The 17739-nt window shown below is 37.0% G+C and overlaps 2 protein-coding genes across 3 annotated transcripts; both read right to left on the reverse strand.

Annotated features, from left to right (window-relative positions):
• Positions 1 to 446: 446 nt before the first annotated feature.
• selenot2 (selenoprotein T, 2) lies at positions 447 to 6733 on the reverse strand. 2 transcript variants are annotated; one of them, XR_007440935.1, is made up of 7 exons: positions 6373 to 6733; positions 3453 to 3563; positions 3194 to 3320; positions 2333 to 2420; positions 2031 to 2174; positions 1818 to 1848; positions 447 to 1367 (listed from the first exon to the last, which is right to left on the reverse strand). XR_007440935.1 is itself a non-coding variant. In XM_049484188.1 (6 exons), the coding sequence occupies exons 1-5, from the start codon at positions 6597 to 6599 to the stop codon at positions 2053 to 2055; spliced, it is 675 nt and encodes a 224-aa protein (XP_049340145.1). In that variant the 5' UTR covers positions 6600 to 6732; the 3' UTR covers positions 447 to 1367; positions 2031 to 2052. The 2 variants fall into 2 exon arrangements, 1 of the variants encoding a protein (XP_049340145.1); XM_049484188.1 differs by lacking the exon at positions 1818 to 1848 and having other exon boundaries at positions 6373 to 6732.
• A 5349-nt stretch (positions 6734 to 12082) lies between these two features.
• Positions 12083 to 16540, reverse strand: rab33a (RAB33A, member RAS oncogene family). Its single transcript, XM_049484189.1, has 2 exons — positions 16199 to 16540; positions 12083 to 13525 (listed from the first exon to the last, which is right to left on the reverse strand). Exons 1-2 carry the CDS (start codon positions 16460 to 16462, stop codon positions 13079 to 13081), a joined length of 711 nt encoding a protein of 236 aa, XP_049340146.1. The 5' UTR covers positions 16463 to 16540; the 3' UTR covers positions 12083 to 13078.
• Positions 16541 to 17739: the final 1199 nt, after the last annotated feature.

The raw sequence follows: 17739 nt of genomic DNA on the forward strand, positions 1-17739 counted from the left end.
TTGATTAAAAATGCACAAGTAAAGTTCATAAATCAGTAACTTGTGTTTTCGAAGAAAATGTAAACATTACTGTAACATTTCTTTGTACCAAAGAATTGTGAATGGCATGGAAACCTTAGAGCTGACTGAAGCTCTGAGCAAGCAATCCTTGTGATGCTGTTGCTTCCAGGAGCAATATGGAACTTGGCTGCAAATGTTGATACACATTAGCACTTACCAAGATCTTCCTTCCCAGCCGAGCTACAGTTTTCTTAAAACTGTAGCTCGGCTGGGAAGGAAGATCTTGGTAAGTGCTAATGTGTATCAACATTTGCAGCCAAGTTCCATATTGCTCCTGGAAGCAACAGCATCACAAGGATTGCTTGCTCATTTTAGGTCATAAACCTGTGCTCTTCACAGCAAATCTTTTATTATATAATAATAATAATAAAATAAACGGCAAACACTAAGTTTTATTGTAACCTTTATTTTTTCACATTATTTTGAAACAATGATGTACTTTCTCTAGCTGAATCGCAACAAACTGTCACCTTCAATTAAAAAAAAAAAAAAAAAATCACAGCAAGGTACATTAAAATAGAGGAGGTGCCTTTCTCATCACCACATTTAAAAGGAGAGATGGAAAAATAGAGAAAGTCTTTGGAAAGAAGAGTACCATTCACATCTAACCTCAGATATGCAGTGTTCTCAATCACACACTCATTAAGACAGTGGTCACGCTCAAACAATCATTCAATTCATGACAGATTGTTAGCAGATAATGCTATAAAACAAATAGCTTAAAGAGTTAAGAGGAAGAATGAGGTTGAAGATCCCAAACAATGTCACTTACCCAATGTAATCCCCCCGTTGAGCAGCAGCTCAGTGCTAAGACATAAAATAACACATCTAAGCATTTTGCCTTAAGTGTGCTCAACAAAATGCACCTTTATCAGGACACACAGCCTGAAAACACTTATTCCAAACAGTTCTACAGCAGTGCAAACCAATTACCATGTTTAAGACCATTTATTTAATTTGCAGATTTAAAAAAAAAAAACAAAAGAAAAAAAAAAAAAAAAAAACCATGTCCTTGAGTTTAACAGACAGACAACAGCAATATTCTGACCACTTGGTCATTCTGTCCTTTTAGTACTGATCTGATACAAATAGTCTGCCCAATTTTCCCAATTCTCCAACAATGGATACAGTATGCATACAGTACACTGCTCTTTTGAGACAGTCTATCTGGAGGAGTGTAGCTGGGCAGAGGAAGTGTGTGTGGTGGCAGGGATATCCAGTCTGCACTCACAGCGACCTGTTTTTAGTGCAGGCCTTCATTAGGCCACAGTCCACAGTCCCACTGACCAGAGAAACTGCTCCTGAACCTGCATAAAGCAAAAAAGCACAAGCATAGTTAAACTTTGTTTTGCTATTCACTGTATTTAATAGATTATATACAAGCACTAAAAATGAGTCTTGGTGAGCTACTGTTTAGTAAACAAACATTTATGAATATTTTTCTACAGAACATATATAACTGATATGTATACTAAATAAAAATTATTTTATTGTAATTTTTTGTTGAATATTTTTTTTATCTCTAAGAGTACTGTTATTGCGTGAGTGAAGCTTAAACAAAATAATTAAATACGTATCTTCTTGATGATGCATGTTTACACTACGGGTCGATTTGTAGCATGAGATTTGGATTTTACATAATGTTTACATCATAACTTCTTAATCTGACAATTCACTGACTGGTTGCAAAGCAAAACTCTGATTATTGGCCGATTCATGTAAACTCAGTTCCTATAAGCTCAAGTAAAAGCACTGACCTGACTACTGAACTCCATTGCCCTGCAGTATCTGGATTATGAAGAGCATATAAACACGATCAGTGGTGTTTGGCATTTTGCTATCCTAATTAGTATTACATGTCATAGAACCCAGTCAGCCTATGCTGTTTTCTGCCAATCTCAGTGTTAGTAACAATACTAATGACAGCATCAGCAGTAAAGGTGGTAACACCATCCCTTTTTCCTACTTACTTCTCTCTCAGTTTTAACAGCACTATGGAGTGGAGAATTTGAGCTTGTCAACTTGATTCATTTTGAGGTGGTTGTCCAGGATGTTGAAGAGCTCCTGAATGTTTGGTACATATCCTGACTGCAGCTTTGACCAAATGGGAACATCTACAACAAGACATAAAAAGAGAAGTGTTTATTATATTAACATACATATGCTTAAAATTAATTGAAACATTACATCCAGAAAATTTGCATTAAAATAAACAGACGATTGAAAAACCAAGAGCAAAATAACAGTACAAGGTCCGTGAACTCAATCTTACCATTTAACGTTATCTCAAATGCCCCTGTAGACAGGAAATGTGTCTCCAACATATTACTGAGGAAGAATGCCATTAAACATGAGAAAATCTGAAATACAAATAAAGATATGATTAGAAGGACTATTTTTGTTTTAGGACGTTAGGGTTGTAGTTAGCAGAAAAAAAGTGTTGGGATGCAGCATGTCTGCTTGTGCTGGCGGTATGTCCACAAACAAGTAAAGCCATGAATTACAACAAACTGGATTACTTGATACTTTTCCTCTTTTATTTTTATTCAATTTTCTTCCCAATTAATTACCCAACCCACTCAGTAGGACTCACCCCATCACTAGTAATGCCCCTAAAACAACCCAACAGGAGGGTGAAAACAAGCACAAGCCTCTTCCGACAGCCACCACCTTTTTCGTACTGCTGATGATGCATCTCTGGGTAGCCAGCACGCCTGGAGGAAAGCCCAGTGACCCAGCTCCAATACTTCAGCTAACATGGGCCTGTGCTAACCGACGTCACCCTGGGTGTGATGTGGGAAGATAAAGCAATCTACCCACCAATAGAGAACAAGGCCAATTCTCTTTTGGACTCTGGCTGCTGTTGAAAAGCAGCACAAGCCAGGATTCGAACTGGTGATTCTCAGATCAAAGTGCAGCACCTTAGTCTGTTGGACCACTGGGAACCCTGGATTGTTTTCTAATCTAGAATATGTAGAACATGGATTACCCTAAAGAGCTGAATTTAAGTATTCAGGCTATAGTATTTTTTTAAAATGAAGATTAACACCAAATTGTAAACACCAAACATTTTGTGAAGACAGCATCGTGAATCCATTCAAATGGATTCATGGAATCATTGTCAATCGCTTACTTTATTTTCTTGACCCCAGGACCAAATCCTTGGTGTTTCCATTCCAAGCATTTGAAAAGGATTTTGTCCCGTGACGACGAGTGCAATGGCAAGCAGTTTGAAGTAGGAGATGAAATTTGCAGCGTATCTGGTAGAAAAAGAGGAGAAACACCTTGGTTACATATTTCCAGCACATCCAAATGAAAGCTCCAAATATTTTAACTTCTGTTACATATTCTGCCTCTGCCTTTTAATTCACAAAGCACATTGAATCACTTACTTATTGAGAGGTTTTGGAGGGTAATTCTCTCCCTCAATTCTGATGTCCGGGTACAGCTGGCTAATAGACCGAGAGTACTCCTGGAACACCTTACTGTACCCTCAGGATATACTGGAGGGAAAAAAGAAAACATTCAAAAAAAATATCATCACTACTGTATTGATCAATTAACACAGCATGTTTAACTATAGGTGAAACTATACTTTTCCATATTTTCTTTTACAGACTAAAAATGAATTATCAGCCGCTAATCAAGCTACTTATCATGCTCGAATATCAAAGTCAGTTTAGCTAAATATCACACCAGTAATACAAGCCCTAACTCCAATTCAAGATCTCTGTAATGCAGCTTTTACAAGTAGAATCTAATTTCAGGGATCATATAATATTTTTTTCAAGTAATAATATCAGATCAACAAAGCCATTCTGACTAGGACTGCACAATGACAATGAATCGGCTGATAACTGATTTCTCTAGACAACATTTCTAACTGATATTTGCTCACTTATGTATTGTATTTCAGAATAGGACAAAGCAATGTTGACCACACTACCAACACTGGACGCATGACTTTTAAATCCACTGATTTAAGAACATTTTAATTTTTCTTTGTGTCAATATATATTTATTTTTATTTAACCTGAAATAGGGTTTAAAGTTGTGTATGTCTATGTAAGGACCAGTTGCTCAAATAAATATGAAACCAGAAAATGTGTGGGTTCCAAAATTTAAAAGAGCTCTGCAGGCGGAAAAGCTTTCTCTTACAAAATAATCATCAAATAAATATTAAAATAATGAAAAAGGTCCAGTGCTTTCAAACCGTACATAATGCAAAGAAAAAAAGTTCATATTTATTTAGAAACAATGCTGATGTTTTAAAAGTTCAGAAGTCAATATTTGGTGGAAATACCCGGATTTTTAATCAAAGCTTCCATGCATCTTGGCATGCTCACACTGCTTTTGAGTGACCTTATTCCACTCCTCCCGTTTGATTGCTTGTGAACATCCACCTTTCATCTTACATGATTACATTCAGAGGTTTTTCAATGGAGTTCAGGTCTGGATACTAACCGTCATCTTATTTGAATGTATTGACCTATAAATAGAATATCAAACAGCAGCTGGGGTGCAGTGCATGGAAAAACAGTTCAAAACAATCTCTTAGAGGCAGGACTCAAGCTTAAAAAAAAAAAAAAAAAAAAAAAAAAAAACCCTTCTTCAACGAGAAACAAAGAAGAGCCAGGCTCAAGTTTGCAAAGTCCAATTTTCAGCTTTGCTCAACGCCTGGCCATCAAATGTTTAGATGGAGACCTGCAGAGGTGTTTTGCACCCACTGTAAAATTTGATGGAGGATCAGTGATGATCTGAAGATGCTTTAGCAAGGCATGAATTGGGCAGTTTGGTCTTTGCAAATGACACATGAAATCAAGCCGAATACAAGGTTATGCAGGAAAAAAATTATCTTCCTTTTGCTCTGGCAATGTTCCCCAACTCTCAGGACTGTTTTTTTTCTCAGCAGGACAATGCTCAATTCCACACAGCTAGATCAATTAAGGAGTGGATAAAGGACCTTAAGATCAAAACAGTGTTATGGCCAGCCCAATCTCCAGTCCTGAACCCCATTAATAACCTCTGGAATGTAATCAAGAGGAAGATAGAAGAAAAGCTATCAAACAAAGCTGAACTGCTTGAATTTTGAATTTTTGAGACAGGAGTGGCATAAGGTCACCCAAAAGCAGTGTGAAAGACTGGTGGAGAGCATGCCTAGACACTTGAAAGCTGTGGTTAAAAATCAAGGTTATTCTACAAAATATTGATTTTTTTTTCATAGATAAAACTAAAATAAAAAGATAAAACTTTTTATTTTAAAGATAAAATAAAAAGTATTGTTGTTTCTAAATGAATATGACCTTGTTTTCTTTGCATTATTTGAGATTTAATTTGGGAGAAATTTTGTCAGTAGTATGAAATAAAACCACAATGCTTATTTTACTCACATACACCTATAGATAATTAAATAAAAATGTATCTGCCAATGCTGACACCGATACACACATTTATAACGTACAGAGACTGGTACATTTGTTTCGAACAACTGTAAACAATAATAAAATAAAATATGTCTTCCAAGAAATTTGTTGTTATTTTGTCAATAAATAAAACTAAATGTACCAATTGATATAGTGCTTTTAAAAAAACTGATGCTGCAAAACAGCTTTATGAAATTTATTACCAGGATCATATATCTCTGTTAAATGGAGTAACAATACGTCTTAACCATATTTACATTTTACAAGTAAAAATCTTAGTCACAGATAGCTATAACTAATTTGTTTTAGAACAAAAGTAATGTAATTCCAGATATTAATAAAATAGCCTAGAAAAAGATTATGGCTCAGTATAATGTCATGCTATGTACTGCTAGCCTGGCCTCACTAACTACCGCCTTACTGAAAATAAAGTACATTAACAACATTGTCATTAGCAACAAACTGTAACATCAGAGAGAGCGAGAGTTGATAATGTTTAATATGTGCATTAAATATGAAATAACATATTTTAAAGACATTTTAGAGAACATAACTGTTAGCTCACTAGCTAGGTAACTAGTTAGCTTGGCTAGCAGATCTGTATCTACCACCCTGGAGATGAGTAAACGAGATCCAGAAAGTAAAAATCCACCCCAAGGTTTTGTACCAACTGCCTGGGCGGCTCAGCCGCAGCTTCAACCGCCGAGTGAGTTGATACAAAACCCTGGGGTGGATTTCTACTTTCTGGATCTGGGTTACTCACCTCAACTCAGCACTCATTCTCAGAGCAGAGGCTAACGGCGTTAGCTAAGCTAAGCTAAGCTAACGAAGGTAGCTCAGGCTATTTAACCGAATATAGAACAGGCCCTGAATCAGTGAATTCCCTCACCAGTACTGGAACTTCAGGAGCGGGCCGGTGTAAAACTTGGCCTTGCTCTGCCGCTGAGTGAGCGGGTCTGGGTTGAGAAAGCCCCCCGGCCCCGAGCTTTCCGCCGCGGCCTGCTGCTGCTCGGGCTGCTGCTCCACCGCGCTCCGGCCGAGGTAAATATCCCGCACCGTCACCACGGTAAACAGCAGCAACGCCGTTAATATCCCCGCCTGGCTGTATTCAGCCATGTCTGCGGGGTGAAAAAACACGGGGAACGTCCAAAAACGTCCCCACGCCGCCACCTGCAGTGACCGACCGGTCTGTTCAGTCTTCAGTCGCCGCCTCTCTCCTTATTATCGCCAGTGAACCTCAACCAGTCATGGACCCCAACGGAGTGATGGCGAGATGAGGATACATCCCAAATTGCTTCGTCTGTCCTATCTAGTGCACTACATATGTCACAAAATTACAGCTCTACACTTAAATCTAGCATTAATTCTGTCTAGTATAACAGCATATGTTCTCTTTCACAGGCTGCGCGACTCCGTACAAAACAATTAATACATTGTTTTGATATAGAAGCTACGGTAAAGCTTTTAAAGAATGTATCGAGTCTACTATATAGGGAGAAGGGCATATTTTAAACGCGCCCGAAGATTTTTCAAAATAAAAGCACAAAAAAACTTTGAAAATCTAATATCTAATATAATGGCACATATATTAGACATGCATAGGCAGGCAGTGAGATTATATATAACATGTATATATACATAAATATCAGTGTAACGTTAGGTATTACACAGGTAACTTTGGGCTTATTTGTGACATGCCCACCAGTGTTTCAAAATAAAAGGCCTTCTGGGGATATAATTAAATTTTTTCAAGGGATTTCCTTTGCTGCCTTCTACAGGAGGAATTGAAAGAAGTGAAAAAAGATTGACTACAGCTCCACCTGCTGACCCTTTGCCAGAATGAACAAAAATGAGAATGAGAATGAGAAAAGTATGAACAGCCAGTAAAGTAGTAACATGATAGTGGGCAGTTATAGATGAGGTGTACTTAAACTTGTCCCAAAGAAAGTGTTACATATTATATTAAAAATCTTCTTCTTCTTTTCATCATTATTATTATTATTATTATTATTATTATTATTATTATTATTATTATTATTATTAAAGTGTTTATTTTATTTATTTATTTATTTTATTTATTTTTTATTTATAGTGGGTTTTTTTTTTTTATGTGGCAGGGCCACATATTACAGTTGGAAATTTAACTTGAAGCTCAGAACTGGACAATATGTTGCTCTGCATATACTGACATTTAAAACAATGACAAATTATCAGTGAAAGGGCCTTTCTTATACATTTAACAAAGGTGTCAAAATATTTACACTTATCAATGAACAGACTGAAGGAATATAATCACCAGAGCAGCCGACACAGCATTCTTCACTTCATAATGAACATGTTTTATCTTTACACCAGCAGCAGTCTTCGTGCTGAAGCATTTATCTGAGAACAAACCTTTCATACAGCAGCATATTAATTATTGCAAAAAACGTACTATTCCACAAATAGTTCAGACATAGTTCAGATAAATTAATAGCTAACTTCTATTTGGACGAGATTTTATCTTTTACTTGGACAAAGTTGAAATTTGGTAGCAAATATACAGTACTGTAAATATACAGTATTTTTGTAACATATGATACTTACGTATGAATCACACAAACATTCTAAGTAGGTTTGTGTGCAATTCTGACACAAATTCAGGGTTTGGGTTTGAAAGTGTAAGTTCGTGTATGTTGTTTTTTAATGAAGAGATCAGTGAAATGTAATTTAGTAGTGGTTTTGCATTTAATTTCGGCATATATTCTGCATGTTAGTGTGGAAAAGCAATGCATCTTGTGGAATTTTTCCACAGTAGTGTTTGCTTATCAATTTGGCAATAATTCCTCTCCACACAAACCGTTGACAGTATATATTAACTGGACCTAGCCATCCTGCTGATTTCAGCGGAGCCAGGTGAGGCCTGATCGGCTTCTCGTGGGGCGTTAACCGGGAAAGTGGGAGATTGCGCAGGCGCCAGCATGACTCGAATCTTCCGCGTGCCGTGCAAACAACCGTACTGTTTATAGGAGCTGCACAGAACTATTCACTCCAAAAAGAACACAGTGAGAAAAGCTCCATTCCGTCCCAGAATGGGGCTTTTATTGAATGAACAGCAGATATAGACTAGAAGCCAATATCAGTCCACGGATTTACTGAAGAATATTCATAGTTTGTCTATATAACAAACATTTAGAAACTCTGTAATGATAATAATAAATGTGTAATAAAAACGATAGTTCTATCTATACATTATAATTCTCATAGTCTATCTTACTTCTATATACTACTATCTTACTATCTACAATGTATTATCACTGTTAGTAGTAGTATTATATTTGCATAATAAGAGGTTACTTTGACCCTGTTCGACGGCAATCGGCTCTGTACTTTTGAATTAAAGGAGCAACTTCTCCAAACATTACAGCACGGTATTTTGGGGCGCGTTTTTTTCACGTCACAGTTAGCATAGTTGTATAAAAACGTTATTTTCTAAAGCTATGAACAGATTATTAATCTTGTGGATCAAATGAGAGAAAATCCATTTTTTGTAAAAAAAAAAAAAAAAAAAAAAAGAACATGGGCCATGTCATAATCGAACACGGCTCGGAAATACCTTTATTATTGGTTCAAAGACACCCCGAAATGAATGGAAGTGAATGGATAGGTTCGCTCAAATGGTGCTCTCATCCCTCAGCAGCACACTTCCGGTGGCACGTTTTGGAAGGGAAAAGCTGGGGGCTTTTTCAGCAGTGTTTTCAGCAGATTTAGGTCCATAATGGTGAATGCGCCTCCCCAGCGCCATCTACAGACTGTTACCCATATTACAACTAGAGGTGGGCGGATCGATCCAAATATCGATAATATCGATACCAACGCTGGTATTGGTATTGAGCAATACTTGTGTAAAAATATCGATATTCAAGCTTTTTTCTCTGCCGCACGCACTGACTGCTGCGCACGAGGATTCACCACAGTCTACTCTCTGGTCTCTTGTTGTTGCACATGCATCACTTGGCTCAGCAAAGCCAGCCAAACCGCAACGCAGGTAGGCTCAGCCTGGCCCCGCCCACTCAGCGCTCTCCTCGACACGCCTCTACCTCAGGAGATTAGTGTTGAGTGATATTTTTTTACACTCTGTTTATTTAAGAAAAACTTGCATTTGAATTGCACTGAAAGGAAGACAATTCCTTATTTTTTATTGTTTTTCCAAATGACAATTCTATTAAAAAAAGAAACAAAGAAAGAAAGAACTAGAAAAGATGTCTAGTGAGGGGAGAATTTTTATTTTATTTTTTAATATTTTTTTACTTTATATTTAAACTTTGTTTTGTTACTGTTCCATTGTTTCTAAACAAAAAATGTTGATTGTGATACTAAAGTATTTTGTTATCACTTACAATGTTTGGTGAAATTATATCCTAGGTTTTTGGATCATTTGGATCTATAAAGCTTAAATATTAAAAAGTATCGGTATCAGTATCGATATCGGCAATACTGGCCCTGCGTTTACTTGGTATCGGATCGATACCAAAATTCCCGGTATCGCCCACCTCTAATTACAACACAGTTTCACCTCTAGGCTTCTATACTCTTTGGCGGCTGGTTAGCAGAGAGGCTAATCTAGTAAGCTAACAACCTGTGAAGACAACCCACCAGTTTCACCCACAATTCACTTTTCTCCTAATTGTCCTTGTATTTGGGCTAATGTTCAGAACCACACTGCTGAGATTAAGAATGAAGTATTATACAGTTTATTAGCCTCCAGTTTAATTATTATTTAGTCTTGGTGTGGACATATTTTCATGGACAATTGCTAATAATGCTTAACTAAGACAATGCTAAGAATGCTAAAAGAATGCAAACTGAAATTTTTTTTGTCTGGTTTCACCATAAAACACCAGTAAATGATTGTGAACCCATTTGTGGTAAACTCTAAGGACTTGTTTTGGAAATGTTTTAAAATAAGTGTACAATTATGTGAATGCTTAACTTGAACTTAAAAAGAAAAATATAAACAGTACAAAACGTATTAGGTATAATGGAGTTTTTAAAAGTCCCATTAATTTCTATTATAGAGCAGTGGTTCCCAATCTGTGGTACATAAAGCACATCAAGTTGGTACACCACCAAATAAATGTTTTTAATGTATTATAAACAAAAGTTTATACAGGAAAATGCATGTGGGTACCAGGGGATGTATTGGGGTCTAAAGAAGTTGCCTGGATTCATTGGAGATATTACAATATATATGTTTTTTTTTTTTTTAGCTTTTCTATTGGAATTTGGAGTATAAATTTCAATGGCAATAATTTATTGTGTTCACATTGACATCAGGATATTCAGCAGTGTTATTTAATGCATTTTTGTCCATACCATTCACCCATAATTTGTTACATATGTTCTTGTGGATGATTAATATGTGGTACTTATAGGTGTTTTGAGTTTGACTGTGGGTAGTACATGATCTAAAATTGTTGAGAATCATTGTCATGGAGGAATGTAGCTTAACAAGAATTGCTTATATGGAAATTACCAAAAACATCAAATTTCCCTGCATAATTATGACAGAGAAATATTTAGTAAATAATCTATTTTATTGTACCATTATAAATGTTTGTACCTTATTGACAATATGCTTTAATATGCATATTGATAGCATATACCCAAATGTACATTTTATTACTTTGGGTGTAATTGGTTATGTTTAATTAAATGATTAAAATTAATAAAATCACGATACTATGTTTGAAAATATTTGAATAGCAGTTTTTAAGAATCTCTCACTGCTTTTTATCTGCATCAAAAATATTGAGATGAATATTATGTGTTATGAAAATTTCTTTACATATTGTGAAAAAATATTATCTTCCCGCTTTGTCAGTGTGTTATTCTGTACACCCTGGGTGGTGGATTTAACACTGTTCTCATTGATATTGGAATTATATTGTATCAATCCAATAAATAAATATATTGCTATATAAAGTTTGGCTATACTGTCCAACACTACTTAAAGTTAATATGAAGTAGTATAAAGTAAATATATGTAAAAGTTGCTTTTTAATTGCCCCATTGATTTTTTTTATTTTTATTGTGGATTTCTTAAATATGTGGTATCAGAATTGTAACTGTACCATTTTTATTTTTTATAATCTGCTTTTACAGAGTGTAAACTGTTGAAAAGCTAGCGGAACGTCTTTAAAGCCTGACTGTAAAGACCTGAAGCTTTAAAACAGGGTGTATGTCCAGGCCTAATGAAATACAATGTCTAAACTGAATTAAAATGTTTTGGTAATGGTGAAAACATGACATCCCAGCACAACCCTCCTAGTAGGTCGCCACTGTGATGAACTCACCAAGTCTTATACTGGATGATGTCACACTCTAGCTAGGTCCCAAAATAAGAATTTATAAGTCTTTAGCTAGTTTTTTTTTCTTTTAGACCCAGTTTACATCGTAATTACATTTGGATAAGGCACACAAATGTGCATATTCCATCCCAAATGTTGGAATAGCAAATGTGAATGCATGTGGCTGAAATTTCCTCAGGATTACACATTAAGTGACCAGGTGTAAACTGACTCTTCGCACCACAAAAAAACAGCAGCCTACTAGTGGAATGATTTTATCTTTTTTTAATAATAAATATAGTATGGCCTGGTTCACACAACATATTTGAATAATACTGTTGAAGCGTACAGTCATGGTTCCCTTTAGGTACATGAAATATTAAAAGAGTATGACATTAGTGATCAATCAAGTGCAGCTAGAAACAAGTTATCCTCTTGCCGCTATGGAAAACCTTAAATTATTCACTTACTGTATGTTTGGTTGTGGAGTTGCGTAGTAAATCAATATTTTTCTTGAATATATCCCAAAGGAAATGATGTAGGCTTTCCATTCATCCATAACATCCACTCTTATCTCACTCCTGCATACATGGCAATAATCATGATAAGACAACATGCACGTATTAAGGGCTAGTGAATAATTTACTGTTGTCTAAAGAGTGGTGGCCGATATTGCATGGCTACAAAGACGTTTATTGTTATACACGTTAAACACTTTACGATTAAAGCTCCAAAATATTAAGGCATACAAACATTGGAATGGCTATCAAGAAAGCCTTCCACTGTGCAATTAAATACACAGCTCATGCAATACCTACATGGAAGCCAGTGACTCAATTTTCTATGCAGTTCCTGACTGCGTGTAAATTGAGTTTCATATGAATAAATAATTGTGTTTTGATATGGTATGTCTTATTGCGCTCAGTAAGCTCGAGTTGATTGTATGCTGGAAGATGAATCCAAATCAGTGGTTCATACAGCTGGATGCTGTTTGGGTGTTGAGTGACTAGATGAAACTTACAAAATGATTTCTAAGGGATTGTGATTGACAAGATAAAACCCGGAAATAGAGAATGCACACACATACACACAGACAAACAAACCAGGCAAACAAAAACACAAGGCTCACGGAACAGTCACACAACCACTAAGGGTAAAATGTCATTAGTTGCAGGCACATTCCATCTTCACAACCTTTAGCGTTAGTCCCTCTTCAGTCCAAACAGGGGGTGGGACACGAGTTGTCGGGCTTCACAGTTAAGGTCCTCAGCAGGGGCAGGAGCTTTTAGTTTCAGGTTCATGGCTAAGCCTCACTCTCCCGTCCTCCCTCTCCACGTCTCTATACAGCAGCGACTTCTGGGCTTTCAGGCGACAGGCCAGGCACATGAAAATGGAGTCCACGTTCTGACTCTCCTTTGGGTCTTTGGCCGACGTTTCGAACAGCAGCATGTTGTGGGAATCTGCAAACTTGAGGGCAGTGTTGGAGGGCACCTGGATCTGGTCCACCAAGTCACATTTGTTGCCCACCAGGACACGGGGCACACTGGGTGACACACGGTGCCCATTGCACTCCTGGATCCAGGTCTTTAGGTTCTCAAAAGAGGCCATTTTGGTGACATCGTAGACGAAGACGACAGCGTGCACGTTGCGGTAGTAGTGCTCCACCATGCTCTTGCGGAAGCGCTCCTGGCCGGCAGTGTCCCATACCTGCACCTGCGCAGACACAAATATGACAAAAGATGAACCAAGACATTGTAAATTCAGTTAGAATAAATTATACTCTATCAAATAAGGCTCTTATTAAACAGAGTTGGTGTGAGGCCTATTCGTAGGTGCCAGACGGATAGGCCAATTCTTTTCTGAAGTTACGTCACATAAAGCACTACAGAGCTCACAGTGGACAGCACAGCAATGACTGTGACCGGCAGCGTTTGGTCCCAGCTGTTCATGTAAACAGACAAGTGAATCTGGCAGAGGTCACATCCACATTCATTGCAGGAGATTCCAGTCGTATATCCCACAGGTCAGTACACTGTCATGGGGCATCATACTAGTCCCCTGTCCCATTGTCTAAACAAAATGTATTCTTTAAAATAAGCATTTTACTAGGCAAAAATCATTTGTGTATTTACACTGTTATTTGGGTCTTGCTTCTTGGTTCTTATATAGAACCATTTCAACCAGCTTAGCTAAGAAAAGACTAGTCTGGCCAAAGTGGTCGAACAGCATGACCAAGTTGGTTGACTAGCCAAGCTTCTAGACCTTGGTTGGATGAACCTTGCTGGATGAACAGCATAATTATCATGACCACAATCAAATGCAACATTACATATAGCACTGGAAAAAAATAAGAGACCACTTAAAAACTTTTCTTTGATTTTAACAAATTTGAAACCTCTGGAATATAATCAAGAGGAAGATGAACAAGCCATTAAAGTATTTTTATTTTTGATGATATTGATTTCTGAAGTTTATAATTATGAACTTGTTTTCTTTGCATTATTTGAGGTTGGAAAACTGCTTATTTTAGCAATTTCTCATTTTTTGAATATAAATAATATAAATGCTCTAAATGACAATATTTTTATTTGGAATTTGAGAGGAATGTAGTTCGTAGCTATAGAATAAAACAGTATTAATTTAAATAGCAAAATCAGAGAAACTGATTCAGAAACTGAAAGTGGTCTCTTAAGTTTTTCCAGAGCTGTATATGCAACATTACATTGTGTATATTGTATTTAAGTAAATGAGCCTGCCTGTATTGTTAGCAATACACAGGTAGAGCTCCGAACAGAAAAGACATCCTCCAACTCAAGACCAGATTTTGCTTGTAGACGTGTTTGGATGGTCAAGGTGGTTGATTAGCTGGTCATTTAGATAAGAACTTCCTATTATGGTATAGGCTAGCTAGTTACTTTTACATAGTAGTTGTTACCTTGGATTTTAATTAGGCTCAGCCATGTTGGTCATGCTTGTCATCCAGCTTGGTCACACTGGTTGTCTAGCTTGCACGTGTTGATCATGCTTATAAATCAGCTACTCAAACAGAAACAAACCTTAAACTGTTTACCTTAAACTGTAAACCATAAAACCTAAAGTTTTACTATCTTAAACTAGCCACACTGTTAACCCACAATTTGTTTGAACTCAAATACAAGTCTGTTTTAAGCAAAATTGGATATTTTTCAACAATTAACTTAACTGTTTTGAGTTAGGTGAACATTTGTGACATCATTTACATTTAAACTGAGTTGAATTTATAACTTAAAATGGGATTGTGATCTTTAAATATTAATCTTTAAATGTGATATTTAACATTTTTCCCTTTTCCTGAAATACAAGTTACATGTTATGTTTGCACCATGTTTAATATATAAGGTGCATCTAAGGTTAAAAGGGTCTGCCTAATATTTGCAAAAAAAAAAAACATATATATATATATATGTTTTTTTTTATGTAAAGAAAACAATAGCTTAGACATCACTTTCAATGGTTCTGTCTGTTTAAAAATAAAAAGGAAACTGCATTTGTTATGTAAAAACTAATATTTGAGAATTGCTCATACATTTAAAGAATATTGCTATTATTTTTCACCCCAGGCTACCTTAGGTAAACTTAGAGCGCACATATTATGATTAACTGTCTGGCCTCTATGTTGTAGGATGAAAAAGAAAGCTATATTTTCAGTTATTTTATTTACCTGACCACAACATTCAGAGTAGAACCATTTTGCAGTTGCTACAACATAGAAAGATTTATTAAATTATGTTACAATTCAGGCATAACATATTAAGTAAGGATTAAGTAAGTCAATTCAAATGATCCTGGCTTACATTGTAGCTTGCTCAGGTTGGTCATACAGCTAAACTACTCAAAATCAAACAAACAAAAAAACCTATCCTGGTAAAAATCTTTTGAACTGACTATGGTGTTTTTCTTCCAGCAGGGTCTTTATCATTCAGAGGGTCTTGAAAAGGCCTATGATGCTTTAGCAGGGCAGGTGTACATCACATAAAAGAGGCAGCTGAAGGCCTTTCTTCTTCAACCCTCCATCCAAGGTTAAAGGAGGACGCAGTGTAGGGGGTCTTAGGGGGTTGTCACTGGGCTGAAATCCAGTATTATAGAAGGTAAAGAGTGGCTAGGATAAAGGGCAGGAACCGTGCAGCACACACAGCGCCATCACTCAGAGTCAGGCGTTAATGGGAGTGTAAACAGGCTACAAAGGAGCCAATGACAAGGGGCATTTCCTCCTACTGCCACTGCCAGACTCACACACTGCCTTTTATTTACACTAAACTGTGTATAATGGGCGTTTAAGCTGAAAACCACAGCATGACAGCCCCCGTTTTACCGTCCTGCTCATCCTCCCCATCTTCATGTCCTTACCTTGATCTTCTCGCCCTCGATTTCCACCGCCTTCTCCCTGAAATCCACCCCGATCGTGGCCTCGGTTTTCTCCGGGAACGAGCCGCCGGTGAAGCGGAAGGTTAGGCACGTCTTGCCCACGTTGGAGTCCCCGATCACGATGATCTTAAAGATCCGCGTCTGCACGCTGTGCTCCAGCGACGAGCTCAGCTCCAGGGACGAGGTGAGGGGGGCACTGCGCGCGCTGGAGGGTCCTCCCCGGTTCGGAGCCCCTTCATTTGCCATAACGGTCCGGCAGACGATGGACACACACTGGTGCACCGCTGCTCTCTCTGCTAGGAGGGAGGAGGAGGAGGATGGGGGAAGGGGTGGCTCACAACACACACACACACACACACACACACACACACACACATCCACTCCTTTTGCTTGCATCCCCCTATGCAGACAAGAGAGACAAGTGCATGCTAACTGATGATGATGCAACCTCAGATAGCTATGTTATGTTTAGACTACACTGTAACAAAGGGCCACCAGACCCAGTCTCCTTAAAATGCTGATCACCCCATGAGGACTATCAGTACAGAATACAAACACACAAGATGCAAACAATTAAAGCAGCAGTCCCTATTTTTCCCTTTATCTAATACAGCTCTGGAAAAAATAAAAGACCACTTAAGAGACTAAATAAGTTTATATGATTTTACCAAATTGAAAACCTCTGTAAAATGATCACAAGCCATCAAACCAAGCTGAACTGCTTGAATTGTTGCACCAGGGATAAAGTTATCCAAAAGCAGTGTGTAAGACTGGTGGAGGAGAACATGCCAAGATGCATAAAACTGTAATGAAAAAAAAACAGGGTTATTCAACCAAGTATTGATTCCTAATCTCTTAAAACTGTATAATATGAACTTGAGGTCTGAAAGCTCTGCATCTTTTTTGTTATTTCAGTCATTTCTCATTTTATACAAATCAATGCTCTAATAAATGACAATTATTGTTTTCAGAATTTGGGAGAAAAGTTGTCCGTAGTTTAAAGAATAAAACAACAATGTTAATTTTACTCAAACCTATACATATAAGTAGCAACATCAGAGAAACTGATTCAGAAACTGATGTGGTCTCTTAATCCTTTTCTAGAGATGTATAGCCATTCTACACACACAGAGTGGTCTGGTAGGTTTGGTTGGTAGGAAAATCAGATGGTCGCCTCTTGCTTTTTTTTTTTATCAAGAAACACACTGTTTACTTTATATCTTTAAAGCACTCTCTGGCCATATGCCATTGTACATCACAAAAAAAGCTTATTGAATATAATACATCTTACCAGATGTTTGAATCACTCTTTAAGTACAGAGAGTTTTTACTAAACTGGGAAATTCTGCTTTTAGCTACAGTGCACCAGTGAGCTGAAATTGGCTACAGTAAACCAAAAAAATATATTTTTATTTGATTTTACTTAACAATGAATGAATTGATTTATTTTTAATTGTTTGTTTACCTTTCCTATAACTTTCCTTTATCTTTCTTTTATTCTTTCTTTTATTGTTTAGCGTTAT

Source organism: Astyanax mexicanus, chromosome 10 (assembly GCF_023375975.1).
Source record: "Astyanax mexicanus isolate ESR-SI-001 chromosome 10, AstMex3_surface, whole genome shotgun sequence".
In the NCBI taxonomy this organism is placed as follows: Eukaryota; Metazoa; Chordata; class Actinopteri; order Characiformes; family Acestrorhamphidae; genus Astyanax; species Astyanax mexicanus.